The 22,622-nt window shown below is 36.8% G+C and overlaps 1 protein-coding gene across 10 annotated transcripts in view; it reads left to right on the top strand.

Moving 5' to 3' along the window:
• The first annotated feature begins 3,706 nt into the window (after positions 1 to 3,706).
• The window catches only part of GRIA4 (glutamate ionotropic receptor AMPA type subunit 4), a 622,527-nt gene continuing 603,611 nt past the window's right edge, over positions 3,707 to 22,622 (top strand). For all 10 annotated transcript variants that reach the window (XM_081543907.1, XM_081543903.1, XM_081543906.1 and 7 more), the window contains exons 1-2: positions 3,707 to 3,794; positions 4,999 to 5,157. In XM_081543907.1, the coding sequence (XP_081400033.1) occupies positions 3,707 to 3,794; positions 4,999 to 5,157 (247 nt within the window). The remainder of the gene's footprint in view (positions 3,795 to 4,998; positions 5,158 to 22,622) is intronic.

The following is a 22,622-nucleotide window of genomic DNA, read 5'->3' as shown; positions in this document are numbered from 1 at the left end:
AAGGTGTCATTCTACTGGTTAGATGAAAAATAAAACTTGTTTTGCACCTCTATTGATAGTGGCATTTCATCCTGTGAAACCTCAACTCTTTCATTTTTGGGAACAAAAGTTAATAATTGCCTCTATGCATTAAGGAAAGCTAGACTATTTGCCCAGGAGGTGATGAAATTAATGGCTTTCTGGGTTTTGAAATTTTAATTTCAGTTAACTTCAACTTAAATTTTATGAGATCTATTTTATCATATTCTTATAAGAGAAACTAATATTATTACAGTTTGGTTTTTACATTGACAGAAATGATAAAAAGGAAAACATTTCAAATCCCACTTGACTTGAAAAACTAAAGCCTTATAAACTAAGTGACAAATGTATGATTTGTGACATCCAATTACTCACAATTGTTTAAGTTGTTTTTTGTCATGACAATTTGTAGTGAAATGTAACGGAAAAGTGGATAAATAACAACAAAAAAAAATGTATTTAAAAGCAAAATTCAGAACTTAGAGAAACACTCTGAAGAAAAGCACTCTGATGTTTAGTCAGGGATTATTAAATGTCATCCTCAAACTCTGAATACAGGCACTTGGTGACATCTAATAAAAGGATATTTGAAGGAGTAAAAGTAATACATATTTCAAGAAGTCTTTACCAATTGGACCCTTGTAAGAACTCCACATTAATCAGTTCTTTCTCTTCTTTTCCCAAATGTTACATCAAATAAACACAGGCACTTCCTATCAGTTCAGTTCAGTCACTCAATCGTGTCCAACTCTTTGCGACCCCATGAATCACACCACATCAGGCCTCCTTGTCCATCACCAACTCCCGGAACTTACCCAAACTCATGTACATTGAGTCAGGGTTGCCATCCAACCATCTCATCCTCTGTCGTCCCCTTCTCCTCCTGCCCCCAATCCTTCCCAGCATCAGGGTCTTTCCAATGAGTCAACTCTTCGCATGAGGTGGCCAAAGCATTGGAGTTTCAGCTTCAACATCAGTCCTACCAATGAACACTCAGGACTGATCTCCTTTAGGATGGACTGGTTGGATCTCCTTGCAGTCCAAGGGACTCTCAAGAATCTTCTCCAACACCATAGTTCAACAGCATCAATTCTTAGGCACTCAGCTTTCTTCACTGTCCAAATCTCACATCCATACATGACCACTGGAAAAACCATAGCCTTGACTAGATGGACCTTTGTTGGCAAAGTAATGTCTCTGCTTTTTAATATGCTGTTTAGGTTGGTCATAACTTTCCTTCCAAGAAGTAAGTGTCTTTTCATTTCATGGCTGCAATCACCATCTGCAGTGATTTTGGAGCCCAAAATAAACTCTGACACTGTTTCAACTGGTTCCCCATCTACTTCCCATGAAGTGATGGGACCAGATGCCATGATCTTAGTTTTCTGAATGTTGATCTTTAAGCCAACTTTTTCACTCTCCTCTTTCACTTTCATCAAGAGGCTTTTTATTTCCTCTTCACTTTCTGCCATAAGGGTGGTGTCCTCTGCATATCTGAGGTTATTGATATTTCTCCCAGCAATCTTGATTCCAGCTTGTGCTTCTTCCAGCCCAGCGTTTCTCATGATGTACTCTGCGTATTAGTTAAATAAGCAGGGTGACAATATACAAACTTGACATACTCCTTTTCCTATTTGCACTTCCTATATTCTTTCCTAAAATATAATAGAACACAGTACTTTGAAGATACTAATACATTAAATGAAAGCATCATACCACTATATTTCTAAAATTTCTTGCAGTTAACCTTTAAGCAGAATCCTTCCCTCTAACAATTCTTTAGAACCTTGGCTTTAGCTGATGTGACCCAGTCTTCCAGACTCTAAAATAATATGATTCAAGCAATGGCACCCAAAGACCTGTAAAGATTTAAAACACTTTTTCTTTCATAACTTAATGGAATTCGGGTATCGAATATACTGTCTAGGTCAGGAGACCTCAGATGGTACAGAGGAAATTAGAAACCTTTCATCCACTGCTTCTGCAGTGGCTCTCTGGGTGTGGCACAGATTCCATCCAACAGAATCAAGTGAAATGAAGTCTTAAAGATGACCCATGGAGAGGCAGTGACACCACAGCTCTAAAACTTTCTAGGATAATTAATTTTCTTCTACCCATTTAAAGCAACTATTGACATTATCAATGCGGTGCTTAAGTATTCCTGGGGAGACATGGAGTAGAGCTGAGTGTTCTGGAGCTCAAGTTAAAAGATGTGCATGAAAAACACCCGATTTTTCTATCCGGCACGAATAGTCACTTGTGCCCGCTAACCCAAGCGCTGCTCTTACGGTTCTCCTTCGTCAGCCTCTGAACTATGTGCTTCCTAAATCCTGAGGCAGGCCCAGCACAGAGGAAACGTGTCACCTGAAACAGAGCCTGTAAAGAAAGGACTCTAATTCCCCTTCTTACTTTACAGGTCAAGCGGTTCTAACTCCTAGTTCCCACTTTCAAAGAACAGCATAGAGGCCCTATTCAGTTTTCATTTCTCAGTCCCTTCCCCACCTTGTTCATTACCCTTCTTTGTTCTTTAAATTAACTTTTCCTTCCTTGCTCTCTTTGCTAGCCTGTTTCAGCCTCTCTTTGTCTCTTTTCCAGCCTGACCTTCCTCACTTCTTCCCTCGCTGGTCCCGGGCTCTTAGACTCTCCAGCGGCTGCCCTTTGCGCCTTTCCTCATCCTTGCTCCCTCTGTGCCCCTTCATCTCATCCATCCCGTTCTCAGGCCCTCCAGATTCCCTGGGCTGTTTGCTGATGAGAAACATTTGCTGCAGCGCGGACCGGAGTCCTGTGCGCAGCCCAGTGGCAGAAGAGGGCGAGGCTGAGAGAAAGGCTGAGCTGGAGAGGGAGGCAGCCGGTCCTCCCCAGAGCCTGCAAGAATGCGACAGGGGGCCAGGAGCACCGGGAGGGACCAGCTCCCAGGGGCCCTGGTCGGGGCTTGAGGACCTGGCCCGCGGGTGGATCTCCAGCCTCAAGCGGCCGCGGAACAGGGGCGCCTGGAAAGCAAAAAGAGGGACCCTGGGGGTGCCCACCCCCAGAGTGGAACCCCCTGCCAACGCGGGAAAGAAAGAGGCGGGAGCGGTGAAAGGGAAAAACCTGTCTCCACTAGCTGCGGAGCGTCGGAGAGCCTGGGGCGCTCCGGTGAGCACCCGGGGGCGAAGCCCGCCGTGCGGTGGGCGAGGGACGTGCCGAGCTAGCGCTCGGCGCCCGTGGAGGGGCGCGCGGGGCGGCGGGGGCTCTAGGTGGCCGGTGGCAGACCCCAGCCGCGGAGCGCGCGGCGGCCGCGGCGCCAGTGTGTATACGTGTGTGTGTGTGTGTGTGTGTGTGCGTGCGTGTGTAGGTGAGAAAGCGAGGGCCGAGCGCGAGTGTGAGCTAGGCACAGACAGAGCGCATGTCTCATCCCTGCGAGCAGCCAGGAGCCGCTCCACCACCATCTTTTGCATGTACAACATTTGCAGCCGGACAGCAAACCTCTCCCAGGGCTATGGAGACTGCGGGAAAAATCTGGCAGCTCGAGATGGATTGCTAAGGGAAGTTATAACCCTAAACCGTCCAAACCTCTTTCCGTTTTTTTTTTTTTTTTTTTTCTGGTTGTTTTTAATTTTAGCGCCATAGTCCTCAATGTCTCTCTGAACGGTCTTTAGGAAGAGTGCGAGAGAAAGAGCGCGTGCCAGGGAGAGGAGAAAAGAAGATGAGGATTATTTGCAGACAGATTGTCTTGTTATTTTCTGGATTTTGGGGACTCGCCATGGGAGCCTTTCCGAGCAGCGTGCAAATAGGTAAGCTCTGATCCAGTGGGGTATGCATGTGGGTGGCTGTAGCAGATACCTAAAGTGAGTTAAATGAGTTGCTGATAAGCAATTTAAGGGAACCTTCGGCGTCTCCTTTCCCCTCTTTTCTCGTCCTTTCTTCCCTTTATAAGGACTGCCTCTTCGGTGCTCGTTCAGTTGAAACAGCACAGAGCGGTTCTCAGTGTATACTCCATCCATCCTCAGTCTATACTCCTATTTGCCTCATGTCGCGAAAGTAGCATTGCAATAAGTTGGGATAAAATCTCCGTGGGGTTTCATTGCATTTTATCTAATATATCTTTTCATTTATTTTTCTGGAGTGTGAAGGGATGTAGAGTTTGTTTAAACAAAACAAAACCCATCCACTCTTCTTCCAATGCTATAGGCAACAGCTTTCGCTATTACAAGACGTTGTTTAGGTTAAAAAGAAAGAAAATACATTTACACCCCGACCTCTTTGCCTTTGCTTGCTACCTACCAGTTAACCGATTCCAAAATTATATGCCTTCCCTGGAACCTTTTCTTCTTTTGTTTTCCTCTTGCATTTTTTGCCTTTAATCCTCCCTCGGGACTCGATTTCTGGGGACCCTATCCGTCCTGCCCTTGGCTTTTTTTTTTTTTTTTTGCTGTTCTCCCCTGTCTTTTGATGGGACGCAGCTATTGAATTCCTTCCAGCTAAGCCCAGCCTCACACTGCATCATTTCTCGTGGACAGTGCACAAAACGGGGCTAATTAGGCTGGGTCCAGGAACTGCATAAAAACAAAGTTCAGATCTCCCTCCTGATTTCCCTCTCACCTGCATGTCACCACAAACCTTCATTTCTGTATTTTAATGCAAATTGTCTTTTCTGTCCATCTGCATGCATCTTAGAAATGCCTGGAGCAGGCTTCTGTAGCAGTGTGCTGGGAATCATGGGGAGGGCAAGAGAGAGAAAGCAAAACACACTAAATGGTCTGTCTCAGAGGCCACTGTGATCATCACAAATTGGAACAGTAAAAAGCTGAGCTATCCTAAAGACTGAAATGCTAAACATACACTTTAGAGACAAAGGGTAGCCTCCCAAGATGTGGCAGGGCTAGCTCCTTAATGTGTGTATTGGTGAATGGCCGTGGATTTGACAGTGCTTGGTGCGGGTGTAATAATAGTTACAAGAGGAAACACTGAGGGGGCTTTTTCTGCTGTTTTTGATAGGTGGTCTCTTCATCCGAAACACAGATCAGGAGTACACTGCTTTTCGATTAGCAATTTTTCTACATAACACCAGCCCCAATGCGTCAGAAGCTCCTTTTAATTTGGTACCTCATGTGGACAACATCGAGACCGCCAACAGCTTTGCTGTAACAAATGCTTGTAAGTAAAACATCAGTTGAAGATGAATAAGAAGAGAATTAAGACGGGGGCGATAGAGTCCCTTTCCTCTGTATTATTACTGTTATTATATTTTAGAAAGACATTCAAGCTCTCCACAGTTTGCTGGTTAGAGAGGAAATCAGAGTTATAGACAAGATTTAGTCTCAGTTTGGCTGGTCTTTCTTTCTCTTCCTTCCCTCCCTTCATCTCCCCCTCCTCCCTCCCTCTCTTTCTTCCTTTCTTTCTCCTTTCCTTTTTCTTGAAATTACTTTCTCCTTTAACATTTCAGTATTATTCCTACAACCTGAATGTCAAGTTAGTGAAAATTGTACTCAATCTTGTTTTCTATTTCTTTTCCTTTGGTTTGTATTTGCTTTTCACTTGGGTGAGCATGCATCTTGCTTTTAAAGAAGACACATGCTCTCTCACACTGGTAAAGGCAGTGGCAGGTTTGCTAACAGTGAGAAAGTGGGGAGTGGTGGTGTGGAGGATGGATAGTCCACTAGGTTGGCTGACGCTGCAGATGATCTGGTGATGTCACTTGAGGCTGTCCTGCTCTTATATTCTGGGTTGTAAATGTCTCTTGCTATCAGGTAATCTATATATCCTGTGGATATAACTCCATGGAACCTTACCTTGGTGCCAAATCATGTTAATCTCCAATCCACTGAATTCACATACTAACCCAGCTGGATCTATTATCCCCACAATAAAATTAAGATTTGGTGATCTTACCTAATGCTATAATTAAACAGTTTTTTAAAGTTCCCCTATGATAATACTGCATAACATAAAGTAAAAATATAATCAACTGTGTATTAATTTAAAAATCACTAAAATATGATCAATAGGGCATTTAGGTTACATTTTCATTCTTGAGGGAAATTCATGTTTTCCATACCTCCTTATTTTTAGATGCTAATTTACTGCTCTTTAAAATTTGTGTGTTAAGATAATTGTTATAGATTATGTAAGACATGTAGAAATAGTTTCTACATAAAGTTTTGCACAATGATAATAAAATATTCAGTCCACATTGTATAGTATTTTTAATATATCAAGCTGAGTATATTTTTATTTTGAAAGTACTCTAAATACAAGAAAGTGTATTTTGAACAAACAAGTGAATTTGAAAACAAAGAGTTTTTATGTGTTAGGAGGATATCTGTTTCATTTAATTCATATATATCTGTGATTAATTCATCTAACAAATAACATGATCATGTTTCCTTAATTTTTGGCACCTAATTAATACTTTATTTTGAACTTCATTTCATAAGGAGGTAAAGCATTTGACTTTTTTTTTAATCTGCAGAAGTTGTATTAATTTGCAGGAATGTTTAGTTCCTTTGAGTACTACTTAATTTGAAAAATCACTTGTTTTATTTAGTAATAAAATCAATATTCATTATAAAGATAATTATATGGGAATTGTTTTTAAGCAGAAATGAACATAAATTAGAGCTAAGTTTATGGATAGTGACTTTTTTTAATGTCTTGTTATTATTTTTTGTTCCAAGTTTTGATAGAGATGTCAACATTTCAAATAGTTCTAGATATAAAATAGTTTCCTTAGTACATGAATATTATCTGTTGATTTAAGTGTTTTCCTTATATATCTCTTGAGATTTTGGCAACAAAAACACTACAAAGTTTAAAAATAATTCATGATTCAAATACATCTGAAGGTACTTTGTCTACAGTAAATTGCTATTTAATATATATTTTTATTATTTAATTTTGAAAGACTTTCATAAAAGTGGAGCTATATTAGTTTTATTTTTCCAGATTAGGTTCTTAAATATTCTAAAGTTTGTATTATGGCGTCCAGCTTTCTAAACTACAGTGATAATTCTTTTTTTTTCTCCTTCCATATAATTTGTTAATCTCTTTCAGGTTAATTTTAGTTACTATCATATGATTTATGTGATAACAATGTTATATAGAATAAAATGTTAGTGGCAAAGAACCTATAAACATAAGAAATTGATAAGAAACTGTACACAGCATGAAAAGTAGAAACAGGTATAAAATATAGGTAGTATGCTATTCTTTAACATGTTAGAATTGAGAAAATTGAAGCTAAGAAAACAAAATCTGCTTATTTTGATTCCAACTGTAATGTAATGTTGGTGGTATCATGTTTTTCATAATCACTTGTAATTGACTTTGTGTACATGTTTAAAGTATTTTTTTTTAAACATAAGTTGTAAATAAGGGAAAAACATTTTCTAGTGAAGAAAGGAAAAATTTTTGACAAATGAGTATGCCAAATGTCCTTAAGGTGAATATAAGCAGAATTTTGGAAAAATCAATGGTCAGAGAGTATGGGTCAGATGATTGGTGTTTGTTAAATGAACTGACCAAGAGCCTGTACACGCGTAATTTTCCAGTCTAATTAAAGGTGAAACATAAGCAATAAGTATGAGGCAACCTCATATATCAAGCTCTATGCCTTTGGGTACAAAAGATAAAAATAGTGTTCTAGAAAATTAACATGAACTTATTCCTCACAGTGATACAGACTAGATTTTAAAATTTTTCATGTTGTATTAAATATAAAGGTATAATATGTGTTCAACTAGGTTTATTTTAAATATGATTTTCCTAAAGTGAATCCTTGTAAAACTGCATAATCTAGTGTCTTTGTGAATGAGAACCACTATATAGGATATATTTATTTTATGAAATACACACTTAAAAACTAAAAAAAGCAGATTAAGGAATAAAGAGTATTATTGGTCATCTACTGGATAAATGTAATTTAAGGTGGATTCTTCTGTCTCAAAATTAAAGTTTAAAGAATATTTTGGACAATCTAAACATTCTGTGTATGGAGTTTACATACTACATAATTATAAACCCCAATAAATTCAAAACTTGCACTGTTGGGATAAATCTCATGTTTCTGAAGGAGAATGGGGTTTATTAGGTGTGTCATCTTTTTGTTTTTTTAAACAGCATTTGTGTAAGATTAAGTTAAAATACTGTTCTCTTTTTAAACTATTCCCATTGTTGAAAAATCATACTTTTCTTAGTAAAAAACTGAAATTATAAGAAATACAGATTACATAGAATTATGTCTTATTTCAATAACAAAGTATAGGTGTAATAGGTAGCCCAAGTAGTTGAATTTCAAAGTGTAATTAAAGATATACATTTATTTGCTGTAATCTATTCAAAGTATGGGCTTTGGCAAAATAGATATTTAAAAAATAATTTGATATGGACAATTTTCTTTAACAAAATATTATGTATTTGACCCCAAATAGCTATCTTCAGAAGCAAACATGCTAGTTAAATTGACTATGTTCTCTGCAAAACATTTAAGACAACCTAAAAGGAGGTGATGTTCTTATATTTTTCTAATGGTTAATTAATAAAGATATTTTTGTTTGGAGGATGATATATCTTAAATTTGGCCAAAGCAATAATAACCACAATATTGACCTAGCCTATCATCAAGTTTTCTAAAAGATAAAAAAAAAAACAAAAACATGAGATATTGCAATTATCACTTTAGTTCAGTTATGTTTGAAATCCTGTAAAAGAGGCAGTCTCTTTACAGTAAAACACACAGATGTTCAGTTTCTCAAATGATTATTTTAATTTCAAATGGGTAGTAGAAATACATAATGAGAAAGATTAAGTAGTCATGTATTATCACTCAGGTGAAATAGACTTTTTGTTGAATATTTCCAACTTTTTAAACTTGGATAGGAAAGACTAACTGGTTAATATTTTTGTTGTCTTTTATTTATTTATTTTTTAATGATTTGTTTATCTTACTTGCCTTTTCTGTCTAAAATCTGTCTATTCAGTGGTTTGCAACGTGATGGATTGGAAAGTTGTAAATCAAAAATAGAATGCATATTATACCCTAGTAATGATGAAAAAGTTGTTCTTTTTTAACTTGAATATTAATTCTATTTGTGAAGGGTTTAGTTATCAACCCTAAATATCCAAGTTGAGTGCTACTTGTAAAAGTAGGTCAGTATGTAAAATATACTAGTTTAGTTAATCTAAATATGCTTTAAATGTGACAGTATATCCAGTAGGGTCTGCAGGCATTTTTGCTTATATGCTAGGGACTTAATTCAAACATGTTGAATTTAAGGGTGCTGAATAATAAGGTCTTTTGACTTTAACAATGTTTAAATAGTATGTATTTTTCTTTTCAGGGGCATGAAACTTAAAAAGGCATTCTAAGAGTATATATTGGACTGATATAATATTTTAAAAATGCTAAAATTAAAATTTTGATATTTTGATCTTCATAGTTATTATAGAAATATATTAGAATTGAATATTGTTTGACTTTTGATTGTTTTTAGGAAAATGAGTTATCGTAATTAGGTTTCCTTATTTTGAGTTGATAGCAAGATTCTATGTTGATTTGAAATAATTATTTAGTTTTATAATATTATTTCCCCCTTTTATCTTAATTTTCCATCATGAGATTGATGACAAAGATGAGTCATATTCCTGTGGCTTGGACCTTTCTTAAATGATGCACAGTTTGCATTGATGTATTTCAGAATTGTCACAGGATTAAACTTCCATAAAGCCATTTGAAAAAATTATCTTAATTTTTTTCTTATGAATTCTCCCAAGAGGTGTTTATTTCTCAAAGAGGAACAATTTTTACTTTCTGACTTTAGGTAATATGTATATATCTTATTAACAAAATTTTATTAGTATTCAGGAATTTAAAATGAAGAATAAATTCCATATACCTTACATTTTATTATAACCCAGGTTTTAAACTGTTTTTGTGTACCTGATTTTATTTGACTTCAACTAGTCTTGGCATGAGCCTGTCTGAGAAGATAGTCATTATTTTTTAGGTAAGCCAGATTTGACTCAAAGAAATCACTTGATTTGCCAAAGACCATGTAGCTAATAAGCCACAGAGCTGAGATTTGAACCCAGTTGTTCTAGTCACTATCCTAGTACTTTAACCAGGAGACCATGGATGTGAAAAATACATCTGTACTGAGATTACTTGAATCAAGAAATAAAATAACTGTCTTTTTTTTTTCTTTCTAATTTTATTGTAATATTTTGAAGAAAATAGGACAAGACATTTCTGGGCAACTTATTCATTAATCAGATGACAGTGAGTGATGCAGCAAAGACTGAAGTCATATTTTGTAATGAATCTGCCCATTCACTCACTAGATTAGATAATAAACATAGTCACTTATTCATTAAACATGTTTATCAAGGGCAACTGTATTTAAGACACTCTACTATAAATGAAGATTGATGTTTAGTTGCTAAATCATGTCTGACTCTTTTGCAACCCCATGGACTGTAGCCCACCAGGCTCCTCTGTCCATGGAATTTCCCAGGCAAGAATACTGGAGTGGGTTGCCATTTCCTTTTCCAGGGATTGTCCTGACCCAAAGATCCAACTCGTGTCTCCTGCATTGAAGGCAAATTCTTTACCACTGAGCCACCTGGGAAGCCCAGAAATAAGGATACTGAAAATTATAAGAGTAGTTGTTGCCCTCAAGGAGCAGTGGGAAATATATACAAGCCGGTCATCATAGTTCAGTAAGACAAAGTGTTATGACAGAGAAATAGAGTGCTGTGACAGAGAGTAACACAGGAAGGAACGTCAAACTCGGCATGCTGTCCTATGGGAGTTACTACCTGATTTGGGCTTTAAGGCTCTAGTTATCTGAAATATAGACGGAAAGGAAGGCACCCCTAGCCAAAGTAGCAGCATATGACAAGGCATCAAGGGATGGCAAGGCCAGGTGTGACTGAGCCACTGCATGTGGTTTAGTCTGACTGTAGTACAGATTGTGAGGGGGAGGAGAGGTGTGCTAAGGGGCAGAACTCTGTAGATCCACACAGGGGCTTGTAGCTCTTGAAAGGAAACTCTTTTGAATAAAAGGGGGACCCATAAATGATGTAACACAACAGTGACATGATCAGATTTATGTTTTATAAAGAACAGGATGATTTCAAGAAGGAAAATGTATCAGAAGGGGGCAAAAGGGGAAGAAAAAAACAGTAGTCTTGAAGTAATACAACTTAGGATGATAAGTTCTTGAAAAAAAGTGGAAGCTCTGAGACGAGAGAAAGGTAGATAGATCCATACAGAACTGTTGACAGAATGTAGTGATGGTTTGGATGTCTGTGTAGACTGGTGAAAAGAAGTATGGTAAGAATTAAAGATGATTTCTTCAATTTTTAGTTTTGACAAATTATCAAAACTGAACTAGGAAGGGACACACCAAAGAAGGAGCGGATTTGAATGAGGAAGGTGAGTTTAGTGTGGATATACGGATAAGGAGGCATTTAAAAGACATTTAAATGCAATAGGATTTCGGACATATGTATCTGGAGCTCTTGGGCTCAGTCTGAACTGAAGAGACACACTGAATAATGGCTGAAACCATGGATGTGGATGATATAATCCAAAGAGAGCAAAAGCAGTGAAAAGAATGCTGAGGACAAATTCCCAGGAAATACCAGTACTTCAGGGACAAGGAGAGAAAAGGAACCTGAAGGAAATGGGTCAGAGTTCAGAGGAAAGTGAGGTAAGAATAGTTCACGGGAGCCAAGAGATAGGAAGAATTTCAAGTAACTAGTGATCAATCATGTCTTTGATTGCAGAATTTTAATAACAAGTTTTGCAAGGGTAATTGATCTTTAACATCAGTCTTTTCTTCTCTTTGGTGTTCTTTTGTATTTTGACTAGAAAAAAAGCAGCCTTTATTAATCCCACATAGATTCTATTAATGTATACTCTTTGTGTATAGTGGCCTAGAATATTCTTATAGTTAGTGATAGGTATAATCTTTTCTGAACTTTTGATCCAGATGGGCTTGGATTTGCAACCTGATAGTGGGCCAGTTACTTGCACTTTTGAGCCTCAGTTTCTTCATTCATTAACAAAAGACACACGTATTTTATGAATATTAGAAAAGTGCTTGGAAAATATTTAGCCTATAATTATAACTCAATTAAATTTAGCTGTATTACATTTTCTGTGTCATGTAGAACATTTATTTCTGATCAGTACAAAAATTTCAAGTTTATATTTTCTGTTTATATTTTGAAAAGTAATTTGTGTTTTTAATAAATATATTTTATTTATATTTCATAGGAATTTTTGACCTCTAACTTAATTGTTAATTTTAGTTTATACACAATTCTAAATGCATATTTGTCTAAACTATTTCTAAGTCCTACAAGAGGGTAACTTTGTTGGGAATCTGTGGACCATTTGGAGAAATAATTGGTTCATGAATGGGTTAAAGAGGTTAATGGATTCTCCTAATTGTATGCAAAATTGTGTGTTCTTGAGTGTGGCATGTGTGTATGCATGTATGTGTGTGTTCACAGAGAGACAGTCTAAATTTTTGAATAGCTTATCAGTGAATTCCAGTCACTCACACACACACAAGGCTCACAGCCCTAAAGGAGTTACACATAGATCAGATAAACAGCACTCCATTCCCTATCTTCTTCATTTCAAAAGCCAATTGGGTTTTATTTTTTAAACTAACCAAGAATTTTTCCATAAACTTCATCTCCAATAGCTTCTTCCTCATCATAGAAAATAATCAATGCGTCCTAGCTGGGAAAATGCTTGGTTTGGTCTTCTGCCTATTAAACTATCATTGTATTATTTTGATTTCTTCTCTTTACTATCAAAAGCTCTACACATTCCACATCAACTGCTTCTATTGTTATCATGATTTGCCTTTTCCCTTAACCATCACCACTCCTTCAACAGTGTTCTTGAAGGTCATCAGTGATTTACAGATTAGTAAATTTCATTGTTCCTTAGTCACAGTCTTTTAATAATTTGCAGGATTTGACATAGCTGATAACCCCCTGTTCTTGAAACTCATTTCTCCCTGATAATATAATTAGCTAGCGATTATATGCCAAGGGTCTGTAGTAATTAGTTACATTCTTACACAACTGTAAGAAACAGGCATCACTATTATTTTTATTTTATATATGGAGAAATTAAAGATTTGTAGTTAAGAAAATCTGCTTAACCACAAAGTATTCTGTGCATCAGATCCTGAAGTCAGTTTTGCCTTCCATTCACACTAGTCTCCTGGTTAGTATAGTATTTGTAAAATAGCCATCACTCTGTGTGACAGTGGTTAAGTAACTCTTAATTTGAATAGAAAGATGTTTCCCTCAAGGTTACTTCTTTAACCATTTCCATTTACCCGGTGAATAAAATGCCACCGGTGTAAAAATGAATAAATACCACTAGGTGTAAAAATGAATAAATGAGTCTTTATGTGTTGCACAAACAACATTAGCTACTTCATTATTTGGCCAACCTACATAATCTTTATAGGAATGTTATTTGATAACTAGCGGTCAGGGAGTTCATTTCAGGTTTTCCCTTACATGTTTTTGGATTCCAATAAACGTAATGAGGAAAGTCTTTTTTTTTTTTTTTTACATATATATTTTTTTAATTTTTTAACTTTGCAGTATTGTATTTGTTTTGCCATACATTGACATGAATCCACCATGGGTGTACACCTCCCACCTCCCTCCCCATCCCATCCCTCTGGGTCATCCTGGTGTCAAGTCAAAACTGCTGCAGTCTTCATAGCGTCCTTACTTGCCTCCAATTTAATAAAACTACTAGAGTCATAAATAAAAAGTTCAATGTTATCTTAGAAATGAAAGGTAAAAAATTGTGATGTAATACTTTTTTTTGAACAAGCCATTATACTTCTCCAGCAAAAATTACACCTAAGCTATAGCCATTGTTTGCTTATTTTTGCTTATATCCTTATTTTTAAAAAAGCAATTTCTCATTGTTGCTGCTGTTGAGTCACTCAGTCTCTTTGCAACCCCATGGACTGCAGCACAACAGGTTTCCGTGTCCTTCATCATCTCCCGGAGCTCGCTCAAACTCATATCCATTGAGTCAGTGATGCCATCCTACCATCTCGTCCTCTGTCGTCCCCTTTTCCTCCTGCCTTTAATCATTCCCAGCATCAGGGTCTTTTCTAATGAGTTGGCTTTTCACATCAGGTGGCCAAAATATTGGAACTTAAGCTTCAGCATCAGTCCTTCCAATGAATATTCAGAACTGATTTATTTTAGGATGGACTGGTTTGATCTCCACGCTGTCCAAGGGACTCTCAAGGGTCTTCTCCAACACCACAGCTCAAAAGCATCAATTTTTCAGCATTCAACCTTCTTTATGGTCCAAATCTCATATCTATATGACTACTAGAATAATCATAGCTTTGACTATGTGGACCTTTGTTGGCAAAGTGATGTCTCTGCTTTTTAATGTGTTCCCTAGGTTTGTCATAGCTTTTATTCCAAGGAGGAAGCATCTTTTAATTTCATGGCTACAGTCACCATCTGCAGTGATTTTGGAGCTCAAGGAAAAAAAGTCTGTCACTGTTTCCATTGTTTCCCCATCTATTTGCCATGAAGTGAGGGACCAGATGCCATGATCTTCATTTTTTGAATGTTGAGTTTTAAGCCAGCTTTTTCACTCTCCTCTTTCACCTTCATCAAGAGATTTCTTAGTTCCTATTCACTTTCTGCCATAAGGGTGATGTCATTTGCATATCTTAGGTTATTGATATTTCTCACGGCAGTCTTGATTCCATCCTGTGCTTCATCCAGCCCAGCATGCTCACGAATAACCTTCTCATCAGTAACTTTAAATATATTACATATTGTGTTCTTTATATTCTCATATTTTTATCTTTTTAAACTGACTCATGAAAATTTCAAGTGATTTAGAAATCTTAAAAGCCAAAATATTATTTCATTCTCACCACTAAAGGGTAATCACAGTAAATAGATCTTTCTGGACTTTTTATTTTATATGTATAGACCTAAAGTGAGCAGTAGAATACTATTAACATAAAATACCTATATATATATAACTTTTTAATAACATATTAATCTATAAGTGAATTTATTAATGTTTTGTTTCATAAAAAGTTTTCTGTCAGTATATAAGACCTACCTTATTTTCTTTTACTGCCATGTAACACCATTGTGCAAAGTTGCTGTTAAATGTAGTCAATACCCTCTGGATCAACATTTATGTTGTTTCCCATTTTTTATGTTATAAACAGAATAGCAGTAAAGCTATCTGAGTACCTGTGTGAATAGTCCCATAGGATTAATTCCTAGAAATGAAATTACTATATCGAACAATGTGTATTTTTGCTTTTAGTTTGTATTATTAATGTCCTTTCCTCAAAAAGTATTATTTAAATTTACAGCAACCAAGATGTAAGAATAATTGGTTTTCTATGACCTGCTAACACTAGTCATTATCAGTCTCTTGAATCTTCACTTGTCCTAATGGGTGAAGTTCAGTTCAGTTCAGATCAGTCACTCAGTCATGTCCAATTCTTTGGGACCCCATGGACTGCAACATGCCAGGGTTCCCTGTCCATCACCAATTCTTGGAGCTTGTTCAGACTCATGTCTATCAGGTCATGATGCTATCCAACTATCTTATCCTCTGGCATTCCCTTCTCCTCCTGCCTTTCATCATTCCCAGCATCAGGGTCTTCTCCAATGAGTCAGTTATTAACATCATGTGGCCAAAATATTGGAGCTTCAGTTTCAACCTCAGTCCTTCCAATGAATATTCAGGACTGATTTCTTTAGTATTGACTGGTTTGATCTCCTTACAGTCCAAGTTACTCTCAAGAGTCTTCTCCAGCACCACAGTTCAAAAGCATCAATTCTTCAGCTTTCTTAATGGTCCAAATCTCACATCCATACATAACTACTGGAGAAACCGTGGCGTTGACTAGACAGAACTTTGTTAGTAAAGTATTGTCTCTGTTATTTTTTTTTTATAAATTTATTTATTTTAGTTGGAGGCTAATTACTTTACAATATTGTAATAGTTTTTGCCATACATTGACATGAATCAGCCATGGGTTTACATGAGTTCCCCTTCCTGGACCCCCCACCCACCTCCCTCCCCATACCATCCCTCTGGGTCATCTCATCTCTGTTTTTTTTAATATGCTGTCTAGGTTGGTCATAGCTTTTCTTCCAAGGAACAAGCGTCTTTTAATTTCATGGCTGCAGTCACCATCTGCAGTGATTTTGGAGCTCAAGGAAAATAAGTGTGTCACTGTTTCCATTGTTTCCCCATCTATTTGCCATGAAGCGATGGGACCAGATGCTAAGATCTTAGTTTTCTGAATTTTGAGTTTTAAGCCAGTTTTTTCACTCTCCTCTTTCACTTTCATCAAGAGACTCTTTAGTTCCTCTTCACTTTCTGCCATGGGGATGGTGTCATCTCCATATCTGGGGTTATTGATACTTCTCCCAGAAATCTTGATTCCACCTTGTGCTTCATCCAGCCCGGCATTTCACATGATGTAGTCTGCATATACGTTAAATTATCAGGGTGACAATATACAGCCTGGACATACTCCTTTCCCAATTTGGAACCAGTCCATTTTTCCATGTCCACAGGACTGAGGAAACAGAATCTTGCAGGACAGAAACAAAACTTTGTTCGAATCAGGACCCAGGAGGAAGGAATAGTGTCCCCACAAGAGACTGAGCCCTACTTGCCTATGAGTGTCCAGGAGTATCAGGTGGAGGCATGGTTCAACAGTGGCCTGCTGCGGGGTCAGGGGCACTGAATACTATAGTGCGGGCATAAGTCCTCAGGCCAAACAACAGGGAAGGAACACAGCCTAGCCCATCAACAGAAAATTGGATTAAAGATTTACTGAGCATGACCCTACCCATCAGAACAAGACCCAGATTCCCCCACAGTCAGTCTCTCCCATTAGGAAGCTTCCAGAAGCCTTTTATCCTTGTCCATAAGAGAGCAGACATAATGAAAACCACAATCACAGAAAACAAACCAAACTGATCACATGGATCACAGCCTTGTCTAACTCAATAAAACTATGAGCCATGCTGTGTAGGGCCACCCAAGCTGGATGGGTCATGGTGGAGAGTTCTGACTAAACGTGGTCCACTGGAGAAGGGAATGGCAAACCACTTCAGTATTCTTTCCTTGAGCCCCATGAACTGTATGATGGGTGAAAATGACATCTAATTGCTGCCTTAATTTGCATATTTTTGATTAACAGTGAGGTTAAGAATATTTTCCTGTATCTATAAGATCTTTTATATCTTTCTGTGTGAACTGTTGTTCTTTCGCTTTACCAATGTTTTCTTCTTTATTTGAGGGAGTGTTTTACAAACTATAGAAATGAACCCTTTGTCATGATGTTGAAGATTATTTTTCTACTATTTTTATTTTCTACTATTTTTCTACATGCCTTTGGCTTCCAGCTTCATTTATGATGCCTTTTACTATATAGACATTTACAATTTTTATATAGTCAAATCTGTTAGTCATTTTTTTCATGGCTTCTAGATTTCATACTATGCTTATAAAGGTATTCCTATCCTTAAAACTGTAGAATATTGTTCCACATTTTTTTAGTATACTTTGTGGTTTTATATTTATAATGCTAACTCTTTTGCAATTTATTATGTGTGTCAGGTACTAATTTTTTTCTGTCCTATTTATTTTAATTAGCTTTTCTTTTTTTTTTTTTTTTTACTATTTCTTTGAATGTATCAACATTTGTGCAAATCTCCTGTAATCATGACTGAATTTGAGCTTGCACAGTTCTGCCTTTTACCTCTTCCCAGGTTCTCCTCTTTGCTGTTCTTCATCTCCTGGTCCTGACAGTCTCACATGATCATAGTTGCTAGTTTTGATGATTTTATTATCTGCTTTCTTGCTCCATCTATTACTTTCCTAGGTTTTCCCCCTGTTTGTTACCATCCAATCAGCTCCTCTTGTTTTTATCTCCAAAGCTCATTACAAATATCTCCAACTTTCACCATTTCTAGCCCACAGTTCTAGTGCAAGTCAATGACACTTTTCTAATAATTTAGTACTGAATATCCTACTTTTACCATTTCCTTTCCCCACTCACTTTACATACCAGAGCCAGTGGTTCCCTTCAGAATTGAAGCAAAATACTGTTTCTTCTTACTTAATACCCTCCAATGGTTTTCAGTTTCTTGGAGTAAAATTGCAACTCTTTTAACAGACTATGACTCTAAGCATGATCTTTCTCTTGTCCATCTTTTTGCCATGTTCCACCATGTTGGAGTTCACTCAGTCTTCTTTTTGGTTCCTACACATCATTTAATCCTTTCTTTCTTGGGGGTAGGGAGCCCTCCAATCCAGTTTTTGTTGAGTAGCTTTTTCTGGATCTTCAGGACTCAGGTCAAGTCATTGCCTAAGAGAAATCTTCCATGCCAACCTCTGTAGAGTAAGCTCTCTCACACCCAAGCTCCATTTACTTTGTACTGCATTGCCAACCCTATGATAATCTTTGCTTTTTTTACAATCTGTAATTGTTTTTTTCATTTGTTTACATATTTATCATCTATATTCCCAGTAGAATAAAAACTCCCATAACCAGGACTTTATTTGCCTTGTTAAACAATATATCCTCATAGTCTTGCTCAATACCTGGTACAAAGCAAGAATCAGTATGTATCTTTGAATATATGAATGAACAATGTGTGATGAGTTTTCTCTTCACTCATCTTTGGGGGATTCTTAAGATAGCTAAGACTTTTCATGTATTTTAGAAGAAAATTGAGCAGAGGATCTAAAGACAATAAGATAGTGGATTCATTCCTTATCTTAAGCATGTTCTTCTTTTTTTTTTCTTCTCTAATTTGTTTTCATTAGAGTCAGTTGATGTGATGGGTTAGGGAAGGAGGAAGATAAGTCTTATAAAGAAGAAAATGGGAGCATTAATGCAAATTGATTTATATTCCATTGGCCTGATGGCACTTTGATGAATTTAAATCTGGTAGAAAAGAACTTCTAGGTGCTTATAACATGTGGTCTCTGCTGACAAAAGAAGAAGAAAATGCTGATTCAGTACTCTTTCAGAGTAGAAAAAAGCACATATGGGAAGCCCAGATGTATTAGTAAGCATGCTCAAGAGAATCATCTATTCAGGTGATCTGTTCGTTGGCTTCTTCCTTGAGTGAGTGAGTGAAAGTCACTCAGTCATGTCCGACTATTTGCAACCCCATGGACTGTAGCCCACCAGGCTCCTCTTTCTGTGAATTCTCCAGGCAAGAATACTGGACTGGGTTGTCATTTGCTTCTCCAGTGGATCTTCCCAACCCCAGGGATTGAACCCAGGTCTCCTGCATAGCAGGCAGACACTTTACCATCTGAGCCACCAAGCATTGCTTCTTTAGTACTTCTTAAAGTTCATGAAATTAGAAGACATGTGAAAGAAGGCATCTGTAGTCAAATGTACAATGAAAATCTGTCAATTCTTGATCACCTACACTGCATCTTCTATAAATTTCACAATTTGCCAGTTTCTATAGCCTTTGTCCCTCCTGTTTGAAATTAGTTCATCTTTGTTCAAATTGCTTAAATTTAAGCTAAGTATATAATCTTACTTTTGCAAGTTGGAGAAGCATTTCACTATTTCTATGCTCCAAAGTTTTAAAATCAAGATACATATATATTTTCTGAAAAAACTATATGCATGCTTTCTTTCTTGTAATGAAAAACTTGTCAGTCCAAATGTTTCCCTTTTTGCTCTGATTACCAAGGAGCTCAATTTTCACATTTACTAATCAGTAACAACATTGATTCCCAGTTGAAAAAAAATACCTTTGTATCATTTTTATAGATTCCACATATATGTTAGTACATGTTATTTGTTTTTATCTTTCTGACTTACTTTACTCTGTATAACAGACTCCAAGTCCATCCACATTTCTGCAATGATCCATCTCTTTTATGGTTGAGCAATATTCCATTGTATATATGCACCACATCTTCTTGGGCTTTCCAGGAGGCACTAGTGGTAAAGGACCTGCCTGGCAATGCAGGAAACTTAAGAGATGCCTGTCTATACCTGTGTTGGGAAGATGCCCTGGAGAAGGGCATGGCAACCCACTCCAGTATTCTTGCTGGAAAATCTCATGGACAGAGGAGATTCGTAGGGTTGCATAGAATTCATAGAGTCCGTAGGGTTGCAGAGTCGGATATGGCTGACATGACTTAGCATGCATACACCACATCTTCTTTATCCATTCATTTGTTGTTTGACTTTTAGATTGTTTCCATGTCCTAGCTATTGTAAATAGTGCTGGAATTAGCACTGGGGAGGGCAGAAATAGAGATCCAGGCATAGAGAAGGGACATGTGGACACAGCAGGGGGAAATGAAGGCTTGGATGAATCGGGAGTGTAGACACTATCTTATGTAAAATAGATATTGGGAATATGCTCTAAAGCACAGGAAGCCCATCTTGGTGATCTGTAATGACCTATATATGTAAGATGGGGGTTGGGGGTGAAAAGGAGGGCTTATATGTATATATGTAGCTATTTCACTTCATTGTAAAGCAGAAACCAACACAACATTGTGAAGCAATTATACTCCAATGAAAAAATTAGCTTTATTTATATATTTTGGTTTTTCTAAACTCATATATATAATATAAATAATATATGAGTTTTATATATGATACAAACAATGTAGATATCAAGCATTGTATATATAAACAATGTATAAACATTGTATATATAAGATGTATAAATATATCTTATAAGCCTATACACATCATCTTAAGAAAGACGCACAAAGGTACAGTATCTATAAATTAAGAGTGTCGATGATACCCCTTTCAATGAAGGTGTAGATCAGCTTTTGCTTTACCTTTCCTATATAGTATTTTCTGTATATTGTATATGCCTTGGAAGATGATATATCGATAGGTAGATAACCTGTCAATTCCGTTAGATTGTGAGTTCTTTGAGGACAAGTGTGGTAACCTTATTAGTATGTCTATTCCATGAGTCTATCACCGTAATAGGATTATGTTCATTTCTTGGTTCGTTATTATAACAACTAATTCCTAGCCAGAATTGAATTAACATAACATAAGTTAACTTCTTCTCCACATGAATCAAACCCTTCACAATTTTGAAAACAGATATCACAAATCCCCTTTGGACTTCCCCAGGCTAAATAACACTTCCTTATATGATATACTTTCTAAAACCTTTAACATCCTAGTTCTGGCATTTTTAATATCCCATGGATTTATCATAATTTTGTTAAAATATATTCACCTGAATTCGGAGAAGGCAATGGCACCCCACTCCAGTACTCTTGCGTGGAAAATCCCATGGACGGAGGAGCCTGGTAGGCTACAGTCCATGGAGTCGCTGAGAGTCGGACACGACTGAGCGACTTCACTTTCACTTTTCCCTTTCATGCAGTGGAGAAGGAAATGGCAATCCACTCCAGTATTCTTGCCTGGAGAATCCCAGGGACAGCAGAGCCTGATGGGCTGCCCTCTATGGGGTCGCACAGAGTCGGACACGACTGGAACGACTTAGCAGCAGCAGCAGCATTCACCTGAATTAACCCCATTCTCCTATCATAAACTGTCCAGAATTAAACCACATTTTTGACACAGATGATGATCTGACATGATCTATTCAGGTGAGAATATTAATTCCAATTATTTAGGCATTATACATATAAAGTGTAGACCAAGATTATTTGAGTTTTAATTAGCCTGTTATATCACTCTATTCTTGTTAAATTCATGGTCAATTAAAACTTAAAACTTTGCTCTTTATCCTTCATAAATTGCTACAAATCAACCTCTCTATAAGGCAGTTTTTAAAATTCAAAATGAAATATTTTACATGTTCAGTTCAGTTCTGTCGCTCAGTCTTGTCCGAATCTTTATGACTACATGGATTGCAGCACACCAGGCCTCCCTGTCCACCACCATCTCCTGGAGTTTATGGAAACATCAAGACCATCTTTAGTTATAATTAAACTAGCTATAAACTATTTTCAACTCAATTTGACTATTTGCTGTATGATTATCCTTATTGATGATCAGAATTAAAAAACAAGCTGTGACACCAAGTCATGAACCAATACTCTTTAGGTATGTGTGGTAGTTAATTGTGAATTATCCTAAAATAATGTATGACCAACTTTCTCCAGGTTGTTTATAACAATTGTCATTTCACTGCACTTGTACTTTTTTAAACATTAAAACAAACACAAAGGCCATCAAATTTAATTGAAAAGGAAATTTTTAAATCACTCAAAATGGCTGGGGCATTTAAAATTGATACAATGCTTTTGAAAATCATTTGGTCACAATAGATCAAAGACGTTAAAATTGTGAATCGTTTGAACTCATGAAAACAAGAAAATCTTTAGTCATGAAAATGCTCATTAAAGCTTTACTTAGCAATATTTAGTTGGGGGAATGGTTAAATTAATTAAAATCCATCCCAGATCCTTTAAGGAAGAATGTCAATCATAATCCTCTATCTGACTTGTCCCAACAGTCCTGAGTTCAAGAATTTTTTTCTGTGTATATAGAAACTCTATATGTTTGTTTCCTTTCTTT

Source organism: Giraffa tippelskirchi, chromosome 11 (assembly GCF_054371585.1).
Source record: "Giraffa tippelskirchi isolate mGirTip1 chromosome 11, T2T-mGirTip1v1.2.pri, whole genome shotgun sequence".
Classification (NCBI taxonomy): domain Eukaryota; kingdom Metazoa; phylum Chordata; class Mammalia; order Artiodactyla; family Giraffidae; genus Giraffa; species Giraffa tippelskirchi.
This window is presented reverse-complemented; position numbering and strand designations above follow the sequence as displayed.